The following is a 24,457-nucleotide window of genomic DNA, read 5'->3' as shown; positions in this document are numbered from 1 at the left end:
TGTACTATGAGTCATGATCATGGTGATCATGACTCGTTGGATAATTTGAGTCTATCTAAGAATATTGCACAAATTCTGCAGAATCATTCTTTGAATAAAAGTTTTGTTGTTAATCTATCGTCACACTTAATTAGTAATTAGCTCAACTCAACTGTAAGTACCGAACATATTCATCCAACTTTCAACTACTGCCACTACACATTATACTATAATGCCTGTGAAAACTTACTACATTTTAATACATGATACTCCTCTTCCTCTTTTCAAGTGTATTCTGTCTATGCCAACATGCCACATTACCTTATACACCAAATTTAACAGCTATAACAACAGCAACAACAACAAAAGTAGTAATAACAAAAAAAAAAAAAAAAACAATGAAAATAAATACAACAACCAACCAACAAACCACTTACTTATTTAGTACCTGGTGAATTAAAGCAAATACAATAAATAAATAAATACGAAAAATGCCATATAATCACTGCTAAAGCATCTAAATTAGCGGCAATCACACAAAAACATTCACACATTATTATAAGTACGTAGTGAGACGACGACAAACGACCGGCTCAACTAAACTCAATCCAAACAACAACTCGACGACTATGACTCTATGACTATGACAACGAATGAACGAACCGACGTACCAACGTTCGAACTAACCAACAAATAAATCTGCAAGTAGCAGCAGTATAGTCACAGCAAAATTATTGTGGGGAAAGCTATACACACACATACGGAAGGCAGTAAACGATGCCAGTCAAAGAACTAACCAACAAAAAACAATCAACTTAACCAAAAGCTGTCAGTGAGTCGAAATGTCTGCCAGTCGGCTTGTTAGTCAGACAGTCGAACAGCTAACCATTCAGGCAACCAACTAACCATCCAACCAAGATCCAAAGCACACTCATGTACAAGTACACACTTCTCAAGTTGTAGTTACTTGAGTGTTTGAGGGGCAACAAAGAGGAATGAATCAAAAGTAGCAGCTCGTATAGTAGTCGTTCGTACTGCAATATACATAATAAAATACTTGAACAAGCATTTATACAAGAAAAGCCAAGTTAAAGACTACATTGCAGGAATGTCCATTATAACTTTATCTGAAATTTGTCACTTTTCATACGGAATAATATTCGATAATTTACATTGCTTATTTTTAAGCGGATTGCAAAAGTGTAAACGGATGTTTACTTTAGTTACTGTGTACAGCTGAGATCCTTGCTCAATTTCACTCTCTTTTGCAAAAGGAGTGTACAGGAAATTAAATTACACGATCTCCACATAAAATTTATGATCTCAAGAAATTGGCAATGATCGACTTGAATCTGGCATTTTTCTTACCAACATCATTTTCATAGACTGTTTACCATTGATCTACTACCTCTTGGGTTAATTATCGAGTTAAGTTGGACAAGAGCATCGGCACCCTAAGAAAGTACGTCGATAGCAATCTGTTTCTTTTTGTCAAAAATATTTTAAATTTAATTCACTCCAGAGTGGAGTACTCTATCATGTTCCTAAAAAACGCAAAAGGCAATGTCCTTTCATCGATCATTTTTATTTCGGCATTAGAATCGATAGCGGGTGAGAACAAGTTTAAACTTTCTCTCCATATGGTTATCAAATAAAAAATATCATATCTACATATGATGTTAGCAAAAACCTAGATCTTGTTTGAATCCAAGTGCCAAATGTTGTACCATCTCAACAATTACATCCAATAAGACAAAAAAAAGGAACATGCAAAAAAAAAACGAAACCAAAAAACACAAAACGTCACTTTAATACCAGAAAAAAAAGTATTAAAGTCGTACTCGTAGTGAAGAGAAATCATGCCTTCTTCTTTCATGGTTTCACAGTCAGCAGATTGAAGGGTTGTCGTGATGTTCTTACGTTCAAATGAACGAACTAAAAGGTCTGCTTCAAACGTACTACTACTAACTACTGTACGTATTTATGTATGTTTTGTGTGAATGTTCACTTGTAACATGGGTACGTTTGTTTGTTTTTTGTTCATTGTACACTCGTACACAATCATTTAAGTTGTACATATGTTTGTTTGAGCCTGCCTGCCTTTTTGGTTGTCTGTTAGCGTAAAATAATCGTTTTGCTGTTATCGCACACAAAGATTTGTTGTTTGAAGTTTTTGTCGTTATTATTATTATTTTTTGCTCTTGTTCTTGTCGAAAAGAAGTAATAGTACGAGTATGATTTTATGGTACGAGGGCAGTGACGGTTACTGTTATAGCAGTTCGTTTCTTTACGAAAATCAGTTGATGTTTGGCATCTAATAGCTAATCAAGTGCAGAGTATAGATTTTTAAATGGATCGAATGGATATTGTCATCGCGTTCCTCAGAGTTTCACCAGATTTTACCAGATTTAAGCTCATCACCTTCTATTCCCCGTATGTACTACATTTGAATGAAATGAAACATTCGATTTGAATGGAATGAACATAGTTCGATACGAAAGCTCCTTAACAAATTAATAAATGATTTAAAACTTCATGTAGACTAATATGAAAGTGTGATGTAGTATCTTAATATAAAATGATTTCTTTGTTACGAAAGAAGTTTTTCGACAGCCATCGTATATTTATCGTAAATACTCAAGTGAGCATACACACTCAAACACACCATACACAGCAGAGGCAGAGTTGAGTGCCTCTAATCGTTGTTGCCGCCACTGTTGTAATCGTAATAATGCGCGTAATTTAATAAATCGTAAAAAAGCTACTTGAATGAAACATGATTACTATTTATGATATGCGCACGCCGAAGCGAAAATTACCGACAACAACAGCAGCAACAACATTAAACGCTAACAACCATATAAAAATATTATTTTTATAGAAAAAGGAGAGGGGGAAAATGACTGCTTTACACACTAATAAAACAACAGAGTAGCAGGCAGAAGGAAAAAAGGCAAGACTAACTATTGGGGGATGATGAGGAGGAAGAAAATCAAGATTGGTATGTTTGGATGTTAATGCCCACAGCTAAAGTGCTAAAGAGTAAGAAAATCAAAACCCAGAAACAATAATAACAAAAAAAAATAGCATTACTGCTAAGAAGAGACTGTTGATGATGATGTTATTGCTGTTGTTGTTGTTCATGACGATGAAGTGAAAAGTGCGAAATGGATAACGATGCAAACGATGACGACGACGTCGACAAGGACTACACACATTTTAAGTAAAGACCAAATCAACTCAACTCTATACGATTCAACTTAACTGACAAACTAAGCGTATAATTTTTTACACAATCTCTACTATTAAATACACTAAAACAAAAAAAAAAAACCAAAATGAATTCAAATAAAAAATCAACACTACCAAACCGTGCGAATAACTAAAGTTGCTGTTGATATTCGCCACTTTCAAGTTCTTTTAAATTCAGTTAGTTTTGTCTCTACCACAGACTGACTGTGTACAAGACTCAATGGCGTAGTGGGCGACTCGCGGTAAAAAAATGTTGGATTAAATGAGGGTATTCAGCAGGATATAAGTGTGGGTAACACAGCCAACATACCAATATGGTTGATGGTTGTTTGGCATTATAGTCAGCCTCCGTGTAAAATTGAAATTTAATAACATTTTGTGGGGTCGTTGGAGGATTTAAACCTTAAATGTTATTGCCACACAGATACTCACTCGCACATATATACATAAACAAACATTCATATAAAAAAAGACAAATTTTTTAAAAGGGTCGTTTTATTGCTACTCGTACATTTCAATAGAAATAATATTAAAAGCAAAACGGCTGCCAGGGAAAAGGGGAGTTATAAAGGAATAAATAAATGGTTGGATATATGTATGGTTGGATGGATGGATGGATGTATGTATGGATAGTGTGGGGTGTAAACAAAAGTTAAATGATGTTAAGAGTATACACTATGGCTTTTTATGTCGAATTGCTGTTCATATCTTCATGCATATGTTTGTATCTACAGTGGGGTGTACGATTTGTTTTACATTTCAAATTTCAACAATGCAGAAATTTTTAGAACTCAACAAATTGGAACGTTTAAAGTTTTTTCGAAATCAAGTAAAAAATCGAATACTAAATTTACCATTTTCACTAAAAATTTAATTTTACTAAAATAAACTAAAATAAAATTCTTATTTTTTTTAATAAAGTTTATTAGAAATCCAAATCCAAAAATCACTAATGTTTCACTAAATTTATATCTTAAAAAAACGGGATTTTACAAAAATTCCAATATTTTACAAAAAAAAAAAAAATCAAAATTATTCCCTCAACATTCCTTATTACTTTCAATATCATTTAATTAAAACTTGTCCCACTGTTTGACTGAACAGTGTATTTGACTGTCGTGTTATTGTTCAATGTTGATGTTGTTATTGTTTTTGTTGCTGGCAATTCTTTTTTATTACAATTTCTTTTTTTTTTGCTATTTCTGTTCCTGCTGCTGCTTTGGTAGCATAAAATAGAGGGGTATGTATGACAAATTGTTGATGTTAGACACAAGATACTTTTCATTCTTTTGCCAACCAAAACCAAACGAACGAACGAACCAACCAATTCAACCATCATATAGTCAGAGTCATCTACATTTATCGTTAGTTAGTTTCGGTTATTGTGCTACATGATGTTAATGTTGGTTCGTTGGTTGGTGTGTTGATGAGCATGAGGATGGTGATGGCGATGATGATGTTATATTGTTGATGATGCTGCTGCTAACACAGATATCTTTTTTTTTTTTTGCTCTAAGGTCTTTTCATTTCGTTTGGATTTTTTTTGTTGCTTGTTTTGTTGTTGTATTATATCGTTGGTTCCTTTTGTGTTATAAAGCCATGGCAGTGGAAGTTAACACATAATACTCGTCGTTCACATGCAACAACATGAACAATATGATACTAGATATACCTCTATACTGTAGAGACATGTTGTATATATCGGTACGTTTAAGTTTTGGGGGAATTTATTTGAAAAACAAAAAATGTGGCCAATAGGAAATTTTTGAAACCAAAATACCTAACGATATTAAAGGTAAACTATATGCAGGTTTTTGATATTAATAATAAAATTTGTTTCTTAATACTCAGTTAAACTAGGCTTAACTTACTGTTAATTTAAACTCGGAACAAATTTAGGCGGACTTTAACCGATGATTGTGTTTTTCTGTTATGGATTTATGATCAGCTAACTTTGTTAGTATTGCCAACTATTCAGTTAAAAACATAAACAATGAACAGCGGTTTTTTGAAAATATCAGTTTTATAAAATGTTTTAGAAAAAATATAAATAAATAATTGTAAGTGTAATAAATTAACGAAAACTTGAATTAGGAATAGAAAATATATTCAATATTTTCAATAAATAATTTCTAAACATTGACTTTAAATAACAGTTAAACTAAAAGTTTCAATGTAAGATTAGTTAAATCCAATTACATTTCAAGTCCAGTTAAATTTATTAAATAGCTGTTAAACAGATTTTAACCAACATAAGAAATTCTATGTTTAACTAAGAGTTTAATGCAAGATTTGCTTAACCAGACTTGCTTCATGGTAAGTTAAATTTATTTTGATTTAACGATTAAATAACATAAACAAACTAAGCTTAACTTAACAGTTAAAGTTTAAATGCAATCTCTGTTAAACTCATCCACATGTTTCAAGTTTAATCTAACTGCTCGTGAATTCTATCATGAAAACTAACAATATCTAAATACTCTAACTTTTCTATAATATTCCAAATGGGTTTGATTTTATGCTGGACAGACTTGAATGTGAACATTACAACTGACAAGCAAGCAAACAATATAAATGAAAAAAACGAGCCAGCCAGTCATACAGTCAGCCAGTGAACAAAAGTACGAACATTTACCAAATAATCCAGAGGTTTTATTCATTGTATGAAAATCAGGATACAATAGGAGAGAGATTGTAATATGGATTGAATATGGATGGATGAATGCAGTAGAATATAAAATAGAATGTATTATGTACATATGTATGAATGTATGTATGTACAAAATACACAAACATTTTTGAACAAAAATATCAGCAATGAAAATCATTTGGATGTTGGTTCTTTGGTTGACTTAAATGTAACCAAAGTTGATGGGTAGATTTGCAGAGTTATGCTGGGAAGGGAAGGAGAACTTTTGAACAGTTGAGAAAGGAAATTACAACAAAAACCCATATTAATATCTCAAGAGGAATTGGGAAATTTTATTATTATTTTAGCAACAAACATAATCGTCAAGTACATATTGAATATCAATTGCTTTTGTTTGGGGGAGAAAGATATTTTGGGTCATGATGGTTGGTTGGTTGGATGGTTGGTCCGTCTGCCTGCCTGTCTGACTGACTGTCGTTTGTTAGTTAGTTTATGCTCTAAATTGTTCAGTTATATATTTGGGTATTTGCAAGTATGTATGTATGTATGTGAATGTATAATAACCATAGAGGAATACTAATGCTAACTGTGTTATAAAATCATATTAATATTTGATTAGCTTGTACCATTTTCATTTAAACATGCTACATTAAGTGACTGAATATGTTGTAGATTTTCCAACAAAATAACAAACATATAGGGGGAACATGTATGGATGGATATTCTGTGTTGATTTTGGTTGGGGGCCAAAAGAGCAGGAGTGAGTATATGTTTTTGTGTTATGCTGAAGAAAAGAAAAAAAACAAGGTAAGGCAGGGTAATGTAAATCCATGTTAGTTCAAACATAATACATTCACACACTCATTCAATCGCTTGCAGAAAAAAAGTGTTTAAAAAAAATAACATAAAACTCAAATAACAAGCCCCCCTGCTGGGGCCATTTAGCAGCAGTAATAGTATGACTATAACTGCTGCTCTATTACCACCAACAATAATAACAAAAATACAACGTACATACAACGTCGCTATAGTAAAACCAAGCAAACAACCATGAAGTAGTAAGTAAGGAGTCAGGAACAGAATTTAACTATGCAAAAACAAAAAAACACACTAATGTTTATGTTGTAGTTTTTTTCTTGTTACTTCTTCTTTGGATATAAGGATGGATATTTGGTTGGTTGACTGGCTGGATGATTGTACGAATATGTCTAGAGAGTTTATGGCAAAAATAATAATAAAAATGTTATAACACAATATACTACCAAAGTATAATAATAATAGTAACTACTTTGTAGGAATGATGGTGATGGATGAACTTGCTAAAGAACTGAGTCTCTTACTGTATGTCTGTCTGTCCATACGTAAAGTGTTGTAATATTTTCTCTTGTAAAGTTATAAAAAGGCCAACATAAACATTATGGTTGGTATGTCATGTCAACATATATTTGTACATACATATGTAACTACTACGGTACTAGTACTTGTACTAGTTCATGTATATCATATGAGTTTAGCTAAATGTTTTATTTACTGAAGTAAGACTTAGTCGTAGTGGTAGTTTAGTTAAGTTTTCATTACTTGCTTTTTAAAAGAAAAGTCTGTCCCATGTCTTATAACTCTACGAAAAAAAAACAAGAAATTTTAGTTGGCATGCGACAAACCAGGAAGCCAGGATATAAAGAAAGCAAGGAAATCAAGATATGAGGGTTTTTTTCATTTGTTGCAAGAAACACATAAGAATTTTACACTTGGTTCTAAAATTTTAAGGGATTTAGTAGAGATTTTGTTTCTTTTAAGGATTTTAAATGTAAGTTACTTCGTACTAAGTAAGATCTTTTTAGTTGAGAAGATGATTATGTTCAATATGACTTTTACGGGCTAAATAGTTAAATTTTTTCATGTACCATTGATTAACAGCCCGTTAAGCTGTAGTTAACTAACATCAGCAGTAAGTTTAAATCAATAGATTATTTAATGCAATATTTCTAAATCAAAAATGATTTTCATATCTGATTAAATTTATTGCCGATTTACTTGAAAATAGTGTTTTTTTTATTTCCAGAGTTTGTCATTGTCGAGAATTGCTGGAAAATTTCCAGGAATTTTAAGGAAAATTAATCAATCAAAATTCTAAATTACATCTTACTCAACTAGATCACTATTAAATAAACTATATTACATTTTTACTTTTAAGGTACTTTAGCGTTGACTCGCTTTAAAATCAAAACTTTACAAAAAGTCTCCTTACCGACCCGAAAATCTTTTAAAACTAAACTTTCTTCTAAAGTTATTCAAACATTCCAGGAAATTACTAGACTATTTTTACACATAGAAATATCTAAGATGTTATCTATCTTATCTTATATTTAAGATATAAGAAAACACTTTAAACTTCAAAACTCCATTGCAATTTCACAATAAACGGTACAAATACTTCAGTTTCAGATCTAAATTGATATAAATTACAAAACATTACGGTTTCAAATACTTCAAAGGATGTTGGGAATGAAAAAAAACTTTCAAACACAGTTCAAAAGTCAAAGAGGAATACATAAAGCGAAAACTTTTCTGTCAAAGATTTAGGTCTTTTGTCAAAAAACTAAGTGGTAAAAATATGTCATTTGAATAAAAAACATATTTTTTCAATAACATAATATTTTTTACGCTTACTGTAACAATTTACATATACAAAAAAAAACTTATACACAGATATAAATTTAGCAATGAAAACTTAAGAATAATAAAAACTCTATAGAGCCAGAATAGAGTATAAAAAATGAAATTGCAACAGAAATTTTCGTAAAACGACTAAAGGAACCCAACAAAACATACAACAAAAACACGTACATACAACGATGTATAATAAAAATAAATAAAGAAAAACCCTAAAGTGAGCAGCAGCAAAGTACTGCAACAGCATTTATAATATACTCCACACTCGTACGATTATGGACAGACAGCCGGACGGACGGACGGACGAACGTACGTAAATACATATAGAATGACTGACTGAACCACTATAGTGGAAAAAAAATAAAATAAAGTGCCAAGCAAGCAAACAAATTGTCTGTAAAATGTTCACAACCCAAAGAGTAAAAAAAAACAAGTTGAGAAAAAAAAATTGAATACAAAAGGGCGCCACTCCCTGCAAAACACCTTGTCTATAAAGTACACATAAACCGCTGTTTAAAAAGAAACTCTGAAATGATGGGTATAAAGTGTATGACAAGCTCTTTTTATGTTTTGTTTACTCCCTCCTGCTACAGTGCGCTTTCTCTCATCCCTGTTTAGTTTAAAGGTAATCTTATGTTTTATTTACAAAGTTTTGACAGAGGCGGATTATTTGGAAAAAGGTAGGGGGAGTTGAATTGAGGGTTAAGAAAATTAATTTAAGATGTAAGAAAAACTTTTAATATTAAAAACTTTTTTATAAGGTTTAGTTGTTAAGTGTTGGACAAAACAAAAGTAAAGCATTGGTTTAGTTAAACTGGAGATTTACCATTTAAATCATAAAATTGGCTTTAATGTAAAACTAAATATAATTTAAGTAACATAACATATTTGAAATACTTAAATTGAGCTATTTAAGGATAATCGTAACGGAACCTAAGACCCATTTCTATTCAATTTCAAGACACACACACACCCAATTGCTTTATGACTTTTCTTTCTAAATACAAACAAAAACAACATATGAATTACAAAAACGACAAATTTCCAAAACCTACTCCTCAAAAACAACTGTATACAAGTATAATCATCAACAAGAGTTTTAACAACCAAATAGATTTCTGCTTCTTTGGTTAATGTACGCCAGACACTTAAAGTAAACATGGATTTTGTTTTTTTTTTTGCTTCAACATCTATTACCTACATGCTTTTATGAGTAAATATTCAGTAGATGTAAAAAAACACAGTCATTTTAAGAGTGTTATAAAAAATATCAACAATAAAAAAACATATGAACACTTATTTGCACGAAGAAAAAAAATAATATTTATTTTCTTATTCTTTACAAAATTTGTTGTGGACTCAATCCTCTTACTTAACTTTGTTTTTAATACCCTACTCTACTGCAATAAGGTGAGGTTAGAAGGCGTTAAATATGTAACACCTAAAAATGGTCTCGTTATGTCTCGTACGTTTATCAATGACCGCGCTTGTGTATCTGTCATTCTTATGAATAGTATACAATTTCTAATACAAGTTGATAAATTTGTCACAACCTCTGTTCTAGCAACTAACAAGTAAGTGTACTGCTTTTGTTTGAAATCGCTATCTATCTATCTATCTATCTATCTATCTATCTATCTATCTATCTATCTATCTATCTATCTATCTATCTATCTATCTATCTATCTATCTATCTATCTATCTATCTATCTATCTTTCTTTATATCCAAAAAATTTTTTAAGTAGTATATCATAAAGTCGGTTTTGATTCCCTACACTTTTTTGCTTTTTACATCGTCTTATATTTTCTAGTACAACGCAGTGTAAATGACAACACAAATCCGTCCCGACCAGCCAAACCAACAACCAATCAACCAACAAACTTATGAACATAAAAAGCCAACCAAAGCTAAAAACCTTAATAATACAACAATCTTTTTAAGTAAAGTGTAAAATACAACAGAAATAAAAAATAAATACAAAAAAAAAAGAAAAAAATTAAATCCATGTAAAGCTTAACTCTTTTGTCTGCTAATTTATCGTTTAATTTGCATGTGAACGACGAACGTGTAATTTACTAATTTGCACTTAATGTGCGCGAATTAACCTTTTTTCAGTTTGTTATTATTATAATTTTTTCACTTATTGCTGTTGTTGTTGTTTTTATAACAAATTGAATTTTAGCACAAATTGAGAAGAAAAAAAAGTGAGCAGCACAACAGCAAATAAATAATAAAAGGTGACAACACGAAAAAAATACAACGTTTCAAGTGAGTGAGTAAGTAAAGTAGCGTGTTTTTCTAAACGAGAAAAATTCATTTGTAATGCAATATTATATTAATTAACCCTTACCAGACCAGACCATTTGTGTAATTATGATGTATTCAAAAGAAGAGGGGGTCAATAAAATTTTAAATTTAATTACTTGATAAGTAGACAAATTGAGATGGTTATTTCGAATGTGTACAGTATTGTTTAAAAGCTAAGCAGCTTTTCTTTTTTAAAGAGTGATCACGAATAGACTTTTAAGTTTTATATTCGCGCCTGTCATAGATTAGCTTATAGACTAGTACTGAAACTAGTGTACGGACAAGTTATTAGATTAGTTTACGTAGTAGACAATGCTATATACTTAAGCATAGACGAGTCCACAGACTAGTAAATAGATTAATTCATCATGTCTAACCTCATTGTATTTTTATGTTCCTTTTGTTTGTGATTTTTAAGTCTATTTATATTAAAAATTATTACAACAACAGCAAATTGTTAAAGCCATATACATATAAATTAATAAATCAACTAACATTATAAACTAGAACTGATAAAAAAATAACCCATCAAAAAGGGTTAAAAAGCACTACAAAAAAAAAAAAGACCGACCTAGCAGAGATAGAGGGAAAATGAGGGGCTTAAATGTAAATAGATATTTAATCCCCTTAGTAAATTTGTTTCTAAAGCTGTTGCTGTTGTTGTTAAACAAACATGTAATGCTAAGCAAAAAATCAACCAACAAATCAAATTATTTATTCCAACATTCATTAATTCCATTTTGACGTTTAAACTGATAAAAGAATTAATTGTTTATAAATGAATTAATTATTTAATAGGTGATTTTTTTTTCTAGTTTTGTGTAATTGAAACGAAACGATTGGAGAGGGGTGGGTTGGGGGTTAGGTGTTGCAAATCAAATATAATTAATTGTTATTATACGACACGTATTTGTAAATATGAAAAATTAAAAAATAGAAACATTAAATTAACTTTTTTTGCAATTAAAAGTCTAATATAATGGACAGTATAATAAATAATTAAAAGATAATTAATTCATTTGTCATATTTTCGTTTCACTAACCGTGAAAATGTTTATATTTGAAATTAAAAAAAAAATTGCATAAATTCTAAAATTGTGGAAAATTAAGAAAAGTTTTGAAATAATACTTTTTAATATCTGCCTATACTAACTTCACACTCCCCATTCCTAGTTGTTCAATAATTTATTCAGTGTATTAATAGTATTAAATTAAAAACAAAAAAAAAAAACAAAAATAGTGAAATAAACGAATAAATAATAAGAAAAAAAATCTACTTTATCGCTAGAGGGCATTTTATGTTAATTTAAATACCACCTACTGTTCGATGGAAATGTAGTGATAATGATAGAATCAATTTTGTAATAACTTATTAACGTTTGACTCGTAACAACTCGACTTCAATCATATATTAAGACTAATAATAGTAATAGATAGAAAACACAACCACACATACCACAGTTAGTAATAATAATAATAATAATCATTGTTAATAATAAAGTAATACTAATAAAAAACCGCATTTTAATGAATATTATCAGTTAATTTGGTCAATAAATTTCAAAAATTAATAGTTTCAAAGAGTTTTGTTTTTTTTTTTTGTTTGTAATAAACAACTAAACAGGTTTTTTTCATTTGCCTCTTTTGGATTTTGTAAGCAGCTCTGTGTAATCATTCATCATAATTATGGTGTGGTGTTTGTGTTTTTTTTACACAAATATTTTATAGTTAGTGTGATTTTTTTGTTAGCTAAACAAAAAAAAAAAAAAAAAAAATACCAAAAGAGGACAAATAAGATTGATAGTTTTTCAATAGATTTGATTGCAGTTTTTGTTTTCTTGTACATATTTTGGAAAGCTTAGATTGACTTTGCATGAAAAAGGAGAAAGTGCAAAATAAATACAAGATTTCAATGATTTATTCATGTTTATTTTTGATGTTTAAATAACATGATTGGAGTGGTGGTGGTGTTTTGAGAGAATTATTATTGAGATGTTTTTTGGAAGCTGGGATCAAATTTGATTTATACAGTATTTATTGTATTGAAAATAACTGTATCATTAACATTGATTACTTATTGCTATTTATTAAAAATTTAATAATCACATCGATTGTTGTAATAGTTTAATATTTCCAAGTATGAGTTTTTGAGTATGACTCAAACTGCTCAATTGTTTTGAAAACTATAGGAAACGGATATTCTTTTATATTGAAATTTAATTTTAGTATCAGATTCTATTTATAATACAATGAACTATATTTACTTTACGTTTTCGCATAATGACTCTAATAAACTTTGTTTTGTAATGAGATGCGTGTTATGTGTTTCTAACATTCCTATTCCTATATACAACTCTAAAATATACTTATTGGCTTAAAATCACTTTCCGAGGCCATATGGTTACATATGTCTGTATTTTCTACAAATATTTATAATAAATGTTATTCTTTTCTTAATTTCTTATAAATTTTTCTATAAAAAAAGAACATTTATTTGATAATTTTTATAACAGTATAAAATCATCAAAATCAATTTTTATAACAGTATAAAATCATTCCAGGAAAAATTGTATTAGTTCTACAACTAGTTCTAGAACACATGATTTTAGCCTGAACTCGTTCTAGTTTAACGTTAAGATCAATGATTTTTGTTCGAAATTGTCAGCTTTGGAACTGGTTCTGAGGAAGCATTTTGTAGTCGACACTTGTTCTTTAGAATACTTCAGGAATTAGTTCTTTAATCAATGATTTTTATTTGAATTTGTCAAACTCGAAACTAGTTCCAGGGAAGCTTTAGAGAACGTATAAAGAAATATTTTTTAGCGTTTTTGTTTAAAATTATTAAGATTAGGAGCAATTATGAGAAACTGTTGAGGAATTTTTACTATTGTACCATTGTTATTTACAAAACTTACATACATATACATATCATACGAAAAAATTTAATATAATTCTTACGCACCTATAATCTTTTAAAATATTTTTTTTTTTGTAAGGATATACGTTACAAGCAGCTAACTTTCCCTTCTCTCGGTATCATTCAATAAGGGATCTCTTTAATATCTTGTAGTTCAGTTGAATGCAAAAATAAATATTTGAATGCGTTTTTTATTTCGATAAAAATAACTTTATAAAATTTTAATTTATTGACATTTTTTTTTTTCAAATCATTCCAAGAAGTTGTTTCGGAACTAGTATGCGTTCCATTGATCTAGTGTAGTAGCAATGTATAACTAGTTTCTTTCTAGTTCCTTTAAAACTATTTAGAAGTATTTAAGAGCCACAACAGTATTCTAAGGAACGGCTTCCAGAAGTAATGACGACACTACTAGTTCCATGGCTGTTGTTTAAGTATGTAAAGTGGTTCTGTTTTCATTCCTTCTAGAACTAGTAGTTTTTAGAATAAGTTTTCCTGGATGGAAATAATAATATTGTGTCTTAAGTAATTCTAATAAGTTCCTTAGCAGCAGTTATACACTAGTTCATTGGAACGTATGAATTCTGCTACTCGTTGAGAAATCTTAAAAACATTAATTTCCAATATTTGAAAATTGAATTGAAAGAAGTTGAAAATTATAATTTTATTTACAATAGGAAGAATATTAATGTAAAAAAGCTATAAAAATACAAAGTTTTTATTTATTCGAATAATTGAATTATTTTGAATTATACGATTATTAACCAGGTAGCGTAAAAACTCACATTTTGAGGAAATTTTATGTTTACCATTAACTATATCCTATTCTTAGTCTAACTATTCAATCTATTTTCCTATAATGGGGATTTTTTTTAATCGTTTGTAACACCCACATTGGCTCAGAATCACTTCCTATATCCATCCGTGTGTCCATATAAACCTTGTGCTCGAGAGATGATTTTTAAATGAATCACCCAATATATTTTGTATTTACTTTGTAATTAAACTATGCAATTATGAAACAAATTCTATAAAATGAAGAGAATCTTCTTAAAAGTAGATCATCATTATAGGATTATCATTAAATTAAGTATTATTATATTTATTAATCTATTGCTGCCTCGTAAACTTTTTATATACATAGTATTAATTTTTAACTATTCTTTAAGGTTTTGTTTTAAACTACTAGTTTAGTAAGTTCTGAAGAATGTTATAAAAGGACTTTCATTCGATATTTATTTCTAACGAGATTTTTGACAAAACACTGATATTATTAAAGTGCATTAATTACACAGTCTGATACATTTTTTATCCAGACGCTAAAGTATACTTTTCTAAAGGTAAGAATATCTTTCATAAAAAAGAAGATATGTTAGATGTTGAGCATTAATTTTAATGCTGATAGAATGGACTTTCAGATGGCATACAACATTTTATATGTCTTGTCTGTTATACGTGTAGAAAAAATGTGTTTTTTCTAGTTTCAGGACACGTTACCTTAAATCAGATTCTAATTGAATAAATTCTTTAGAAGAGTCTAAGTTACTCTCAGGCTTTCTACTTTATTTAAATTTTTGTTGGCCTGTGTTATTAATAAAATAATGCTATAAAACTCTAGATCATTAGGTTATAACAGTCCTTAGTTTTCACAAAGGGTCTTGCTGCTGAATTTTCAGCAATGTTTCTTCTAATATGATTTCTTTTTAGTAAAACTGTAACTTACTTCCTTTGGTTAGTTTTATTTCAAAAACATCTTTAGTACTTGTTTATACTTATAAGTGGGTACATTTTTGAGGAAAACACTATCAAGCCAATTATGATCAATTATTTCCTTTTACATGCTTTAGGTATTAAAGAACAGTTAAAATAATTTGAACTAATTCCAACATAACAAATCTGGAATCTGTTCTTTGAAACATTGTTTTGATTTCAAAGTACTTTCAATGAAAAGAAATGGTACATTGGTACTTCATTAGTTCAATGTATGCGAATCAACTTTTTCGAACCATCAGAGAACGGATGCAATCATAAACAATTCTGGAACCTGTTTTTAATTAGAATTAAAATAATTGATTTCTTAGGTCATTGCCAACGATAAATGAGTAAAGGCTACAATCATGTGTTGTAGAACTTTTTTTCAGGTATACTTCTAGTACAATTTCATGTTTAGAGCGCATTTCCAAAGTACTAGATTTTTTTGGATAAAGAACTAGTTCTACATAATCAGGGGGTTACTCTGTTAATCGATTTGAATGAAAAACATTTCGAATTTGTATGTTAAATACATTTGTTCAATTCACAATCGATATCATATCGATATAATAAAAAATTACGATATACTACGATACAACCGTACAACACCGATTGTGAATTGGACAATTGTGTTTTAAAAACTTTTTCTTTTGAATCGAAATACGGATTCAACATTCCTAGTTAAACAACATTCTGCTACGCACTAAGTTATGATACGTTTTTTACAAATTCATTATGATTCATTTAAAGGTGGGATTGCAGACGACATATACCGGAAATTTGGGAAAATTGTGGGTTGAATGTGTAAATATTTTTAATTAAAAAAACAAAATATTGATACATGTTTATCGTTTCTATGACAAGAAAAAAGAATTTGAACTTTAACAATGTTTTACAACAATAACATATCCCTCTCCACACAGAGGAGTTTTGTGTGAATTCAACACACTGGTGAAAGTCCGGCTCTATCACAATACGTTAACACTTTTTCGCGAAATATGAAGAATAATTCTACCAATACATTCTTAGAGTTAGGTACCGAATGACAACTCCTTTAGGTACCAACTGACAAGCCCCAATTTATTTATATTCTTTGCTCAAAGCTATGTATTCAATAATTGTTTTAAGTAAAAATATTACAAGTTTCATTTCGTAATCTTTTAGAAAATCTTTTGAGAATCGCATTGGAACCTTAAGGTTCAACACTTAGCAATTTATAATGCATTTTCTGTTTCCGATGCAGAATTTGATGAATAATCTTAAGTAATGATTTGTTTTTTAAAATTGTAATATTTTATCTAAATATTACGCCTAAAACTTTTGATCTTACGTTTTTTTCAAATAAAATATAATACAAAAATGAAAAATTTTTAAACTTACCTTATTTTCATCATTGCCGCTATCACACTAAAAAAATAAAAGAAAAATTATAAAAATTAATTAACATAATCAAATTAATTTAATCACATTAACACAACACTTACGATATTAAATCCTTTTCCAATATTATTAATCCTATTGTTGGGCTGTTGAAAAGTTGAAAAAGTATAGTAAATAAAAAGACGATTAGATTAGGGAAACAATAAAGATTAAAATTATTTAATTTATAATAAACTTTAATTAAGATTAATACGAAAACTCGATTGCTTTTAAGTGATTTTAGGCTAAACAAATCAAGTAATTATCAAAATAAACAAAATGGATTATAAAAGTTTTATAATTTTATAAATAAACACAATTAAAACAAAAAAAATTCACTTTCAAGCGTTTTTAAATAGTGTAAACTGATAATAGTAATAGAACATAAGTGTTGGAAAAAATAAACTTGAATAACATTTAATCAAGATAATAAAAAATGTAGGAAATTCTATTTTCAAAAAAACATAATTATAAGAAATCTTTATTGATATCAGCGATTATTTTTAATTTATCTATTAAGTATTTGAAGAGAGTAGAAGTAGTTAGGTACAAAGGTACAAATTAAATAATTTAAAGTTTTGTTAAAATAAATTTTTTAAATTTAAGAAATTTGTGATTTTTAATGAAATGTTTTTATTAAAAACAAGTATGAATGTATAGTCGGGCGTAGCCGACCATATGATACCCTACACCAGTCAGTATGTATGTTAAAAAATAAAGCCTTTGGTTTGTTTTTTAACTTTATTTCGGAATATTTTTACTTTTTTTTTTTGGCAAAAAAGAGATTTTTTAAAAGGGCTCAAAGGGGAGTAGGGCTCAAAGGGGAGTAGGGTCGAAATAATGGACCGATTTTAACCATTTTCAATTATCTTGAAAATTGCGACCTGTACCTAGCGCACAAGGTTTACATGGACAGCCAGCCAGACGGACGGACGGACATAGCTTAATCGACTCAGAAAATGATTCTAAGCCGATTGGTATACTTTAAGGTGGGTATAGGACGAATATTTTTGTATGTTACAAACATCAGCACAAACCCAATATACCCTCCCCACTAAAGTGTTGTAGGGTATAAAAATGAATTTGAGTTTGTTCGAATTTTTGCGAAAATTTATGTGAAATTAGAATTTTTTTTGAAATCTTGAATATTTAATAAATGTTTGAACTTTTTAGAGAAAGTTTGCCTTTTTAGTGAAGACTTCAATTTAGTAAAAATTAAATTTTTAGTGAAATTTTGAATTTATAGTGACATCTTGAATTTAAAAAAAAGTTTAAAATTTTTAGTGAAAATTTGGCTTTTTAGTGAAAATTTTTTTTTTGTGAAATTTGAATTTTTATTAAAATTATGAACTTTTTAGGGAAAATTGAATTTTTGAAAATTTTAATTTACTGAAAATTTTGATTTTTTGTGAAATTTTAATTTATAGTTATATCTTGAATTTGTAGAATTAAAAAAAGTTTTAAGGGACATTTTAATTTTTAGTAAAAAATTGTGATAATTTTTAGTGTAATATTCGTTCATATTCTCAAATTGTTGCGATGATTTCGTTGAAGAGAAAACGAACAAATTTCTATCTAATTCTTTATAAAAATTGACACAAATCTTTATCCATTATAAAGTTATAGAAAAAAACTCTTCTATTATGGTCACACTTGAAACCATTTTTAGAAAAAAATGGAAGTACTTCTTTGAAATTAAATAATAAAACAAAATTGAATATAAAAACGAATTTAAAAATTTGGTGTAAGAAGTGTTTCATCGCTTGTAGATATCTATAATTTAAAGCCAATGTTTTCTTTTTTCTTTCAAAAAATAGGTCAGCATAATGCAGTAGCTTTAAGCTCTTAATATTGTTACACGAAACATTGTTTAATGTCGTATTACAACCACAATCAGTTCTTAGTAAAGTCTAATTAAAAAAAATTTAAGTAAAGTTATGCTTACATCGTTTAAACGATCCTTATGATCATTACTACTAGTACTATTACTGTTGTTGTTGCCTCCTGCAGCAAGCATTTCTTTGTGATGATGCTGTTGCTGCTGCTGCTGTTGTTGTTGTTGTTGATGTTGCAGTTGTTGCTGATGGTGGTGGTGATGATGAGGATGATGCTGTTGCTGCTGCTGAAGATGTTGATGATGTTGTTGTTGCTGCTGTTGTTGCAGCTGCTGTAGATGATGTTGATGCTGTTGTTGTTGATGATGTAAATGCTGCTGTTGCAACTGCTGTTGATGGATTTTAGAATGAACACCAATCATACCACCACTCATATTCATAGTATTATGATGCTGCTGATGTGGATGATGAGGCGGATGGTGTAGATGATGTAAATCTTTTTGATTAGTAACATTTAAAGCCATCACAGTGGGCTGAGCTCCGGTGGTGGGAGGCAATTGCTGTTGTGGTGGTAGCACTGCCGAAGTGGCTGACATATTTGTTATGAAATCATTATTACTACTATTACTACTATTATTATTGTGCATTTTTTGATCCATTAAATGTGCGTTTGATTTCTGCTTGGGGAAAAAAACAAAAACATAAATAATTGTTGAGAGTGTAAAATGAGAAATGCCGTAAAATACTTACATTAAAAGCTCCTGGTATGCAATTGCCTGCCATTGAAGACATTGTTTTAAAGGAAGGTGGCCCTAAACCAGGATGAGGATGTATGCTATTGTGTTTGTAAGCATCATTATTATTTGAGCCATGTGTTAACAGAGTTGAACTATTAATTGTCGCCGACGAAGATGACGACGATAGTGAGGATGCAGATGACGAAGATGTCGTCGTCGCTATTGTTGTTGATGTTGTTGCTGTCGAGTATGTAGATGATGGTAGTTGGGTATGTGGTGGTAGTGATGGTGGTGTTGTTGCAACTGCTGCTGTTGGTTGTAATTTATCCATAGCACTTGTGGATAATGTTGATGAGTTGGTAGCAGTTGTTGTTGTGGCTGTTGTGTGGGAAATTGATATTGAGGATGATACTGTTAACGCTGCCGCCATAGGTGGTAGTTTTGGTGTTAATGTTGTGCTTGTTGCAGTTATTGGTATTGTTGTTGTTAATGTGTTTGCTGTTGTTGTAGTTGAGTTTGTTGTCAATGCCATAGACGCCAACGAAGAGGACGACGTTGATGACGACGTTGTGGAGGAAGAAGATTTTGTGCTTTTCTCTTTTGTGTTGTTACTTACATTAAGCGCTTTGGAAGTATCCATTGCTAAGGAATTTCTACTCGAATTTTGTAAATTCGTTGATGATTTTATATTCGTTATTGCTGATAATGACTGCGTTGGCGTGGCCGCTGCAGTTGCTGTTGATGTGACTGAGCTCATTGCTGTTAACGCCGTCGTTGAAGCTGTCACCACAGAAGGTGCCATTGTTGACACTACTGCTGGTAACGGCGTTGAAACTGGTGCTGTACCATCACATGTATCCATCATCATAATACTGTTGCTATCACTACCATTTTCACCGGGACCTGAGCCAGCAACTCCGACTCCACCACTCATTTTAGCCTCCATGCCGATACCACCAATATTGCTTCCTCTGACCGTATTGCCACTACCATTGTGATTGGTAAATGCAGGAACTACATTCGTGGTATCTTTCCAGGGTCCAGAAGACATAGTGGTGTCCATCGGCGTTACAGCATTCATGTTTGCAGTTGATGCTATCGTCGCTGAAGTTGATTTCAGCGTGAGCGTCGAAGAAGAATCTGTTAAAGATGTCATATTAATATCTGTGTTTACACTTAAATTGTTACCACTACTGTTGATGTTGTTATTGCTGGTGCTGTTAACACTATTAATGCTGATGCTGTTGATATTGTTATTGTTGTTGGAGTTGTTGTTGTTATTGAGCATTGCGGTGGCATTAATTGGTGTAACACGCATACTGCTGCCATTGTTGTTTTCATTAAGGTTACTACTGCTATTATTATCCTTTTGATGGTGATTATTATTATGATTCAAATTCAATGAACCAAGTCCAGCAACCACCCCAATATTGGACATATTACCACCGCCGACACCACCAGAACCAATGTTCCGTATGGGATGTGGCTGTCCAGTATCAATGATCTTTGGCATTTTGATTTCTTCAATGCTGTATGTACATGTCAGCTCCTCCAGTGCAGATAAACGTTTCTCTTTACGCTTTTGCCCCAGTTTTATTGCAAACTATTTGTTGATGACGAAATCGAAAAGAAACAAAGTGAAACGTTTTTTTTATTATGATTAGATAATAAACTTAAATAAATAAGTATAAAATTAAATATTTGTAGGCAAAACTTGAGAGCGCCACTCAGCATTTACATTTCTTTATTTTTAAAGTAATTATTGAAAATGTACTTGGTTTCTAAGTTCTAAATAAATGATTTTATAAAGAAAATATTAGTGTTCAGTTGTAGGAGGTTTTGGTTCTATGATTACAATCATTCATTTAAAATAATTAAATAAATTAATGATAATAATAAGCACAAAATATTTAATCAATTTGCAATTAACCAAACGTTGTTGTTTAACACTTAAGATAACAAATAATTACAAGGGTCATTGCAGAAATTGCAAAATGAAAAGTCCAAAATAAACATTGTTAAGTCAAATTTAATAATTTTGTTTGTTTTAATATTTGTCTAGTTGACATGTATTTGGGGAACATTTTTTATTTTAGATCCTCCCATTGTAAACCTATAATGATAAAAATAATTTATCACTATAAACAATAAACTATAATATATTTTGATTCAAAACTTTGCTTTTCTGTTACCGATGTCGTACGTTTTTAATGGTAGTTTTTTTAGGTCATTACGTATTGTTTAAAGAAAACTTAATTACCCAATGTGAGCCCTACAGTACATTAAATAGTGTCTACGAGGAAACCAATATTTTCTTAACTAATACTAAATAAAGTGACATATTTAGACTCGGTTTGACCTAGTTTCATTACTCACCTCTAAGTCTTCATATGTTTTAAATTCCAATATAGCAAAACCATCAATGATTTCCTCCTCCAACACCGGTGATCTTGGCAATTTCCTTCGTACCGGTGGTGGAGGACGTGGCGGTGGTTTATCGCGCGGCAGTAGTAATGTTGATGACGACGATGTCGATAGGAGATCTTCATCTAATGATTCACCCTCACTATCACTAGGACTTGCCATCAGGCCGGAGTGACAGTCAGGCGAGTGGGGTGGATTTAAAAGTAATGATGCAATACTGTCGGTAGGTGGTAGTAGAGCATTATTGTTTGTGCTACTACTACTGGAACTTGTAGTAAAAATGCCGCTTGAATTGTTGCTATCTTCACCCATGCTATTGGCACTACTGGCTTGATAGAGATGATTGCCGGTAATGGTTGTTGTTGCTGTCGTTAAATTGTTGTTGTTATTATTGTTACTGTTATTGGTATTATACTGTGGGTTTTGGGAATTATTATTTGGATTTGGGTTATTGATATTCGGCGCTGTGTTGTTATTGTTCGTAGTGGTATTGTTGCCGTTGTTGTTGAGACTGTTTGGTGTGTTAGTCGCACTGCGATTATCACGTTCAGCCTGTAGACGTTGTGCCCGTTCACGTCTCCTTTTCTGTTGACGTTGCTGTTTTGCATTTAAGGAAGCTGACGAGTTGTTATTCGAACCGAGATTATTGGAATTTGAATTATTACTCATGTTGCTCAAATTGGAAGTATAGCCGTTTGTAGCTGCTGCTGCTGCAGCAGCGGCAGCTTGGGCAGCTGCCACGATTGACAGTTCGGTGTCTGAGTCAAAATCGCTGTTACTTGGGCCAATTGTAGGCGGCTGTAGCGTAGACTGCATTGTCGTATTATTGCTGTTCGTATAAAAATTTCCAGCCGCCATTGACTGATTACTACTAAGAGAATTAACTAGACTGACAATACCTCCACTTCCACCTACAGAGCCAGCTAATGCGTTGGATTGGTTGGGGGTTGTTAGGGCACCACCGCCCACCAGTCCTCCGCCAAGATTACCAGCATTATTGCTGTTATGCATTGAATTTAGACTCAATTGTGGCGAAGGAGGTGGTAAATGTAATTGATCGCCACCGGTTGGTCCTAACATAACAGGTCCTGCTCCTCCGCCTCCAACGCCCCCAATTCCACAATTGTTTCCCCCTCCGCCGCCCGGCAATCCAATGCCACCATTGTTATTTGTGGACATTTGCGGCGGTAGGCAGACATTGTTGCTATGTTGCAAATGATTGGACCCAGGTGGTTTTTGATCCTGTATGCTGCTGCTGCTGTCCATCGCGGGAGCTTAAACGCGAAAGATTTAAAGTAATTTGTTGCTCTTGAAACAGGCCAACATGTTAGGCCACAGATCTTTTAGACCCAGTTTACTAGAAAAATATCAAAACGAATGAATGGGAATGACGAACAATTTGGAAAAGAAAGCTAACTAAGGACACAACAGCCAACAGATAAGGGGGTCGGGTGCAGCACACTGACGATTATGAGAATGATGATGTGAAGAGCTTTGCTCTACTCAACTCTGCTATGATGTGCAGTAGTTCGGTAGGAAGTGAGGAAGTAGACAATCTCAAGTAGACAATGTTTTTATTGTTGTTGTTTTTGTTATTATTCTTATTTGTTGTTTGTGTAGTTTTTCGCTAATCTACACACGTATAAAACTCCACTTGAAAATACGGTAAAAAATCGATGGATGTTCCGTCTTCGTCCTCGTTGTTGTTGTTGTTGCTACTTTTGTTGTTGCTGTTGTTATTGTTATAGTGCTTTTGTTGCTGTAGTTGTTGCTAATATTTGATGATATTGTTGTTGCTGCTGCTGCTACTGTTGTCTTTCACACTATATACTTTTTTTTACTTTTTCTATTCTTTTTCACACACTCACACAACTTTTTTTAATGTTTTATTAAATTCTATTGATTTTTTCCATTACTTTTCCACTTAACTTATATTCTGTTGACAATATAAACAATATAAATTATTAATTTTAAATAAATAATGCTTTAAAAACTTTTTTTATTTTTCGTGGCTCAGATAGAACCTTGTGACTCTTTCCTTATAATTTCAATACATTTTAATAAAATATCAACTTTTTTCAAACGTATTTTTACACATACTTCATGTTTTCAACTACTGTCGTGATTTTATTTGCTTACACACACACTTTTTCTTTTTTTAATTAATTAATTGAATTCTATATTTAATTGTAATCATTTTTGCTTGATATTTTCTTGTAAATTTTGTATTTTTTCTTTACGTTTTCTTTCATTGCTGAAAATATGTGTATAATTTTCCATTACAACATTTTTCTCACATCTTTTCAGAGTATTTTTTCTTTTCTTCTTTTTCTTTTTGTTAAACACACACTCTTACACATACACATACAAAATTTTTATATTTTTTCTTGTCTTCTTTTATTTCGTCTCTTCCATTTATTTTTTAGTAGTGGTTTTTTGCATTTCTCTTTTATTATTGACTTAGCAGTGTTGCATACTCTAGCCAGTTGTCCCTTTCTAACATGTGCTCG

General features: G+C 30.8%; 1 protein-coding gene across 5 annotated transcripts in view; it reads right to left on the bottom strand.

Annotated features, from left to right (window-relative positions):
- Nucleotides 1-24,457, bottom strand: part of LOC111674828 (mucin-5AC) — a 50,112-nt gene that overhangs the window by 23,493 nt on the left and 2,162 nt on the right. For 2 of the 5 annotated variants that reach the window (XM_046946307.1, XM_023435492.2), the window contains exons 2-6: nucleotides 21,900-24,201; nucleotides 19,537-21,126; nucleotides 18,897-19,463; nucleotides 17,017-17,058; nucleotides 16,913-16,939 (exon numbers count right to left, since the gene is read on the bottom strand). In XM_046946307.1, coding sequence (XP_046802263.1) covers nucleotides 16,913-16,939; nucleotides 17,017-17,058; nucleotides 18,897-19,463; nucleotides 19,537-21,126; nucleotides 21,900-23,213 — 3,540 coding nt within the window. In that variant the 5' untranslated portion in view covers nucleotides 23,214-24,201. The remainder of the gene's footprint in view (nucleotides 1-16,912; nucleotides 16,940-17,016; nucleotides 17,059-18,896; nucleotides 19,464-19,536; nucleotides 21,127-21,899; nucleotides 24,202-24,457) is intronic. The other 3 variants (XM_023435490.2, XM_046946308.1, XM_023435491.2) reach the window with 2 other exon arrangements.

Source organism: Lucilia cuprina, chromosome 3 (genome assembly GCF_022045245.1).
Source record: "Lucilia cuprina isolate Lc7/37 chromosome 3, ASM2204524v1, whole genome shotgun sequence".
In the NCBI taxonomy this organism is placed as follows: Eukaryota; Metazoa; Arthropoda; class Insecta; order Diptera; family Calliphoridae; genus Lucilia; species Lucilia cuprina.
The sequence above is the reverse complement of the archived record's forward strand: the minus strand, read 5'-3'. Positions and strand labels throughout refer to the sequence as shown.